The sequence below is a fragment of the Mycetomoellerius zeteki genome, unplaced genomic scaffold, assembly GCF_001594055.1.
Source record: "Mycetomoellerius zeteki isolate Tzet28-1 unplaced genomic scaffold, Tzet1.0 scaffold53, whole genome shotgun sequence".
Lineage (NCBI taxonomy): Eukaryota > Metazoa > Arthropoda > Insecta > Hymenoptera > Formicidae > Mycetomoellerius > Mycetomoellerius zeteki.
The window spans coordinates 1-8,043 of record NW_017257534.1 but is presented as its reverse complement, the minus strand read 5'-3'; the positions used below and the strand labels follow the sequence as shown (position 1 = coordinate 8,043).

The following is an 8,043-nucleotide window of genomic DNA, read 5'->3' as shown; positions in this document are numbered from 1 at the left end:
TTTAAAAAAAAAGACATTCACACAAACACGAAAATAATTAATTTCTGTGTCAGAATAGAAATTTGTTCTTTTTATCTGCAAATATTTATGTCTCAGAAAGATAACCCTCAAGACGTTATTTTCTTGTTACAGAAATAAATCGTAATAAGGGCATAAGTATTCGCATTTAAAAAATGCCTGGCTGTGCCGCAGTTAATTGCAGTAATCGGGTTGACAAGGGCTATAGGCTCTTCTTGTTCCCGAAGAGTAAACGTGGGACAATATGCGACGAGATAAGTGGATACCGACCACTTCTTCGCGATTGTGTGAGGTAAGCATCAAAATAAGGATATAATTTTTTTTATCATATCACACAATGGCCTAATACTCAACGCTAATAATATTTTCTTGTTTGTTTCAAGGTACATTTTGAAGATTCCCAATTCGAAGCCCACCGCATTGATGGCTGGAGAAAACTTAAACCGAATGCAGTCCCAACGCTTTTCGATCTGCCCAACCCCCCGCCACGAATCAACCCACCTAGACGAAAATCACTGTACAAGGTTACTTTCGACCAAAATTAACCACATTTTTTTAACCTATCACTGTCAAGATTAATATTTTTTCGCTCCTTTCAGAATCGTGATGAAAACGCAACGCCTGCTCAAGTAGCAATATAGTCGGTAGTTTTAACCGATCGATGCTTCAAGAATTGGTATTTTTTCAAACCGCAATACTATATATTAATGGAAGAAGATTGAATTGCACGATCCAGAATCTTAATCGTCTGAGTTTTTCTATTGCAGAATTCGGTTAATCAAGAGAAAGCTACTGAAGAGTGTGGCGAGGCTCCTCAGTAGCTTTCTCTTGGTTAACCGAATTCTGCATAAGTTGCATGTAGTAGTTACAAATAGGGAAATATACACACCATTTTTCGGATTCACATTTTCTTTGCATATGGTTTTCCATTTTTCAATTATTTCCGTAATTTTCGGAAAAGAAAAGAAACTCATTTTTCGTTTCTTCGTATTTGTTAGTGTTTTGCAATTCTTTATTGCACACGATGGATCTTTGGAGCAAAACAATCACAGTTCACTCAATTATTTTCCACAAGAATGATGCACTCGCATATGCGTTGATTTTATAGAATAGTAAACAGTGAGACTTGAGCAGTTTGAGAAAATACACAACACACACACACGCACACACTCATGCGTCACCGTTGTGTGATGCAAAATGGCGCGATTCAGTCCTGCGCAGAATCGGACGAAAATCTGTTCGAGAAACGAGCAGACCTTGTTACTTCGATCATGATATATCGAAGGAATGCAATATGGCGTTCTGCGGCAGCTGTGTACGCTTGTAACAAATATGACCTTCCTTGATGTGAGATTCCGTTAATATAGTTTTCAAATTATCAATTACAATGCCAGCAAAGTGTGCCTTCTCAACTTGTTCCAATACACAAAGTATAGACAAGCTAGGTTTGTTCCAGTAAGAATTATTATTTAATTTTGCAGAAATGAGAAGTATACTTACATTGTTAGCATTGTTCGTTTTGTCTCTCGAAGCATTCTTTGATTGATCAATTCGTAAAATTCTTTCTTCTAAATTGATCAACGAAGCATTCGCAGCATTAAATGGATCATATCCAAGTACGCTGGATTCATTCGGAGCGACAACGAACAGCTAGTACTAACGAAATATTTACTAAATGTAAATATATATTTATTCGATTTAAGCAAAATCGATTTAAACACTGTTTTATTTTGAAATATTTATTTACTATAAATAAATATTTCGTTAATACTATTGGAGTAAATGTTTAATCAATCCGTTCAGCCGTTATTGAGATCCGATAATCTCGGTTCCCCGCAACTCGTTGTCTCGCGGAGGCTTAGCGCCGACCAGTGTCTCCAGATTTAAAATTTGCAAATTTTTTTTCGGTGTATACTTAAACTGCTTTTATATTACAATTTTTATTATACCTGTATTTAAAGAAATAAATTAATTTTTATTTTTCACTTTAAGCGCTCGACTAAAAACAAGTATTTAATACTGTAATAGTTTTAATACTGTTAAATTAAGTTAACCTATCAAAATACGTATGTGTGCGCATGTGCAAACGTGATCACGCAGTATAATACCCGGCGCATGCGTATAAGAAATTGGACCCACTTTTTCGAAAGAGTTAGCAGTCTAGTAATGTATATAGAAATCTGTGATCATATAGCTCCATGCTGAGGTTAGCCTACTAGCCCTATCCATTCATTCTTTAAAAACATTAACACTATACTGTAACAAAGACAGATAAACAAAAATAATCTGTTGGACTTTATCAGGAAATGGAAGCAACTTGTTATTTGTAACAAAGTTACAGTTACAAGTTACTTTTTTGATAACTTTACTGGGTAACTGCGTTACTTTTTTTGGTAACTGTAACGTAGTTACATTTTTTGGTAACGGTGACTAATTTTACAGTTACTTTTATCGTTACTTTGCACACGATTGAACACGGTTCGATTGGACACAAGCCTCATAACACTTAAGACTAGAAAGTCCCTAGGCGCCCGTCCGCTGTGGTTAGTGGTCATCGATTTAAAAAAAATAACGGAAAAGTAACGAAAAGTTACTTTCTCAAGTAATGACAACTGTAACGAGTTACTTTTAAAAATCGGTAACTAGTAATGGTAACTTGTTACTTTTTCTATTCGGTAACGAGAAACTGTAATTTATTGTTACTTTTAAAAAGTAACTTTCCATTCCCTCTGGACTTTATTAAGTAAGAACTATAATCTTCATCTATGATGTTATGGATGAAGCTCATTGGATGAAACATCAGGTTAAGCTTAATCATAAGTTAATCACATAATGAAAAATCGTGCCTTACTATCTAAACAGAAATCAAATACCTATCTCACACAATTACATATGATTGTAAAACAAAAACTTCAAGAACAAATTGTAAAACAAAAACTTCAAAAGAACAAAGATATTTACTTACGTGTACGATTTTTTGAAAATGTAGCCTAATCTCTGATGTAGATGCGTACGCATCATAGATATTTATATCTAACATTACATCGCTGACTTGACTCTAATATATGATTCCGAAAAGTATGTACTAAACTCATGGTGCATGGCCGTGACGTAAGAACATTACTAGTCAACGCATGTGCATGTAAGTCCATATATATGTTACATCGATATACATTACACCGTATACCATGATTGATTACAACTTACTTACGAAATATTATCTTCGGATTTTTTCCACTTAAATTGTGACAACTTTTCACGCAGCAAGAAAAAAAAAGGCATTGTGACTTTTAACATAAAAGCACAAATATCACGCGTATAAAGGCATAGAAAATGAACTGCGCGATCCGTATCTAAGTAGTGTATCAAATATGATCGGCAATAATGAGAGAGAGGGACCGTGGAAGACGGCTAATCTCCCTGTCATTCTCTCTCCTATTATACCGTAGAATGGAAAGAGATACAGATTGGCCGTCTTCCACCATCCCTCTCTCTTACTTTTATTGATCATTTTGATCACGGATCGCGCAGTCTATCCTCTATGTCTTTGCACACGTACATCAAGTTTCATGAAGTTGGCACCCGACTTTAACAAAAACAGATTTTCTTGAACTTTTTTTATATGATTTTTCCTGCAGATGTAGTAACCATTATTTCGTTTGTAGTTTGAAAATAAGGAAGATATCAAATTTTAAAGAAATTGGTTGAAATTATTTTTAGATAGAAAAGTAAATCGGCACTACATTTATACATATATGAAATCGTTTGTAGTTGTTTGTAGTACCAACGTTTTCGTTTGTAGTTGGAAAATAAGGAAAATACCAAATTTAAAAAAAACCGGTAGAATTTTTTTTTAAATAGAATTGAAACGACACCACATTTACATATGAAATTGTTTGTAATTGTTTGTAATACAAACATTTTCATTTGTAGTTAAAAAATTAAGCTTATAATCGATTTTAAAAAAACAGGTAACAATTATTTTAAAACGAAAAAGCAAATGACATCATATTATCCTTACAAATCGTTTGTAGTGATTCTCTGATCGTTTGTAGTTGCACCATTCGAAAGTTACAAACGATTATAAATAAACAAATGAAACCATTTTACAAATTTTCGACATATCTAAATTCGGTTTTGCACATCTTCCTTAGAATCGTTTGTAGTTGTTTGTAGCGATTCTCTGGTCATTTGTAATTGCACCGTTCGAAAGTTACAAGCGTTTATGAATAAACAAAAGACGCAATTTTACCAATTGTCGAAATATCCAAATTCCGTTTTGCACATCCTCCTTAGAATCGTTTGTAGCTGTTTGTAGTACCAATGTTTTCGTTTATAGTTTCAAAATAAGGAAGATACTAAATTTTAAAAAACCGGTTGAAATTTTTTTTAGATAAAAGTAAATCGGCGTCACATTTATATATGAAATCGTTTGGAGTTGTTTGTAGTACCAACGTTTTCGTTTGTAGTTCAAAAATTAAGTTTATAATCATTTAAAAAAAAAACAGATAACAATTATTTTAAAACGAAAAAGCAAATGACATCATATTATCCTTACAAATCTTTTGTAGTTATTTGTAGTGATTTTCTATTCGTTTGTAGTTGCATCGTCCGAAAGTTACAAACGATTAACAATAAACAAATGACGCAACTTTGCAAATTATCGAGATTTCTAATTTCCGTTTCGCGCATCTTCCTTAGAATATTTTTTAGTTGTGTGTAGTAATCCTTCGGTTGTTTGTAGTTGCACCGTTCGAAAATTACAAACGTTTATGAATAAACAAATGACGTGACTTTACCAATTTTTGAAATATCCAAATTCGTGCATCTTCCTTCGAATCGTTTGTAGATGTTTGTAGTACCAACATTTTCGTTTATAGTTGGCAAATAAGGAAGATACCAAATTTTAAAAAGCCGGTAGAAATTTTTTTTAGATATAATTGAAATGGCATCACATTTACATATGAAATCGTTTGCAGTTGTTTGTAGTACAAACATTTTTGTTTGTAGTTCAAAAATTAAGCTTATAATCGTTTTTAAAAAAACAGGTAACAATTATTTTAAAACGAAAAAGCAAATGATGTCATATTATCATTGCAAATCGTTTGCAGTTGTATATAGTAATTTTCTGATCGTTCGTAGTTCCACCGTTCAAGAATTATTGCGTCATTTGTTTGTTGTTAATCGTTTGTAACTTTCGAACGGTGCAATTACAAACGACCGGAGAATCACTACAAACAACTACAAACGATTCTAAGGAAGATGCGTAAAATCGAATTTAGATATCTCGAAAATTTGTAAAGTTGCTTCATTTGTTTATTCATAATCGTTTGTAACTTTCGAATGGTACAATTACCAACGACCGGAGAATCATTATAAACAACTACAAACTATTCTAAGGAAGATACGCGAAATGGAATTTAGAAATCTCGAAAATTTGCGAACTTGCGTCATTTGTTTATTGTTAATCGTTTGTAACTTTTGAACGGTGCAACTACAAACGAATTGTAAGGATAATATGATGTCATTTGCTTTTTTGTTTTAAAATAATTGTTACCTGTTTTTTTAAATCGATTATAAGTTTAATTTTTTAACTACAAACGGAAATGTTTGTACTACAAACGATTTCATATGTAAATGTGGTGTCGTTTCAATTCTATTTAAAAAAGAATTCTACCGGTTTTTTAAAATTTGGTATTTTTCTTATTTTCCAACTACAAACGATAACGTTAGTACTACAAACAACTACAAACGATTTCGTATATAAATGTGTTATCGATTTACTTCTGTCTAAAAAAAATTTCAACCGGTTTTTTAAATTTGATATCTTCCTTATTTTCAAACTACAAACGAAATAATGATTACTACAATCATCTGCAGGAAAAATCATATTAAAAAAGTCCAAGAAAGTCTGTTTTCGTTAAAAACGGGTGCCAACTTCATGGAACTGCAAATTGTAGCAATATTATACGTTGTAGCAATATTGCAGCAATATTGCTGGAAGTTTTGTGCTGTTGGGCATCTGTAAACTCTATATCTTTTGTTACGTCTCGTTCAATGGAAAACAATGCAAGTTCATGTAATTCCCAGCAAACACAAATACATCTCAAACTCGTAACTCATACATTTAATCTTAATTTTTTGGATCGTAACATAATGTCAAAAGTTATATGAATTTGCAGAGAATGTTCTCTTTGTCATCCCATTTTACCTATAGTAATTACATAACAGTGATGTGATTTAAATACGAAACGGCGACAGGGTTGATATATAATAATTATGTATTGAGATGAAATGCATATATAACATTTACACAATGCAAAATTTGTCACTGTGACATCACAAATGGGCGAAATTGTTATTTATTTGTTACTTATTGACATCGACTCAATTTCTTTGATTTGAAAAAGTTTTTTGGTTATTTCTTGCTATTAGAATTAAAAAAATAATTTATGTAGTTTTGCAACTCTTTTTTTAAATGAAAGAAATATATTTTTTTATATGTAACAAAAAATTTTCTTAAATAAAAACTATTTTTTTATATAATAAAAAAATTACGGTTATATCTTAACGAAAAAAGATTCGTTAAGTTCTTATTTTAATTCTTTTGTTATTATTTACTTTTGTTTTTCCAGTTCAATACATTATTTACACTGTTTCGCATACCTATATTCTTATTAACTACAATTAATTATTGAAAAACGCATCGCATCGCTGCCAAGATTTGAACCTACGATCCCTAGAACAGTAGCCTAATACACTTACGCTGAGCTAATCGCACGCTTGTGACCGAGTCATTGCCAACGTTACTTATACCTCCTATTACCTAATAACCATTCTTATATTAATTTTATGCCTTTGCTGACAGTTTAATATTATTAACATTTGAAGAGATTACATGGAAACGAAATAATATGCTGATATTTATTCATTTAGTTATGAAATGATAATGATCTATCCATGTTAAATACTTATTCTTCATATTTTTGTACCTATAAAGGAAAAATCTACACGACAATCGTATATATTATTATCTAATTACATAAAAATAATTAACTGATAGCATAATAGAAGCAAACTATATAGAACCTAACCTATCTTTTGGATAGACTTTATTTGCTAGCGATATCTACTGATTATTTTGATTATTTATTATATTGAATAATGAGAAATAATTTGCAATAATACTTATTGATCGATCGTTTTCTTATCAATTTATCACATTTATTGTCCCTTAATATGTTTATATAACAAAATCACTTCTCTCAATGTGCAAAAACAAATATAATGAAATATGCTCAAACACTGAAAAAGTGAGGTATATAATTTATGAAATTATGTTACATCGTAGTGATGTAATTTTTTAGGAAAGTACAATCTCATAATTTTAGTGATATAACTGTTACAGACTACATACTGTTACAGTATACATTTCTGTAGATGTAACCAAAACATGTATTATTTATATCTTTTTCCATTATAGCTTAGTGATGTAAATGTATTTTGTATTTGTTATGTCTCATTCATAGAATGTTATATGGATGTAACTTAATTACGTTTAATTTACACAATTATGTTATGTGTTAAATATATAACAAAGACATGTAACAAAAATTATCATATTTATATCAGGATATCTCATTTACGCCATAAAGCTGTCTTATTGTTATAAAACAGAGATGTCTGGATAATGACAAAAAAATTATATAACAGTACCAAGTCATGTTTGCTGTGTTGCATCTAACTCCCCGTGTAGAAATTTGTTAGGGATGGCATTATGTAACATATTTCTGATGAGGCCCCTTATCTGGATTTGATAGGATGGCCATAAGTAAGGCTTCCTGATAAGGCCCTTATCGGGATTTGATAGGAATGTATTAATTTTATAAATACTTATTTATTAGGACTAACTTATAGGGGCCTGGAAAGGATTTATTAAGAATGTCATAAATAAGGTTTCCTTATTTATATCTGATAAGGTCCTCATCGGGATTTGATAGGGATGTATCAACTTTATTAATATTT

General features: G+C 31.2%; 1 protein-coding gene across 1 annotated transcript; it reads left to right on the top strand.

Annotated features, from left to right (window-relative positions):
* Positions 1–155: 155 nt before the first annotated feature.
* LOC108727772 (THAP domain-containing protein 5) lies at positions 156–706 on the top strand. The gene is made up of 3 exons (XM_018456006.1): positions 156–310; positions 402–542; positions 618–706. Exons 1-3 carry the CDS (start codon positions 263–265, stop codon positions 657–659), a joined length of 231 nt encoding a protein of 76 aa, XP_018311508.1. The 5' UTR covers positions 156–262; the 3' UTR covers positions 660–706.
* Positions 707–8,043: the final 7,337 nt, after the last annotated feature.

Coding starts and splice junctions, on each gene's coding strand:
- LOC108727772 (XM_018456006.1), top strand. CDS start 263: ATGCGACGAGATAAGTGGATACCGACCACTTCTTCGCGATTGTGTGAG. Junction 311..401: donor CTTCTTCGCGATTGTGTGAG/GTAAGCATCAAA, acceptor GTTTGTTTCAAG/GTACATTTTGAAGATTCCCA. Junction 543..617: donor GACGAAAATCACTGTACAAG/GTTACTTTCGAC, acceptor CGCTCCTTTCAG/AATCGTGATGAAAACGCAAC.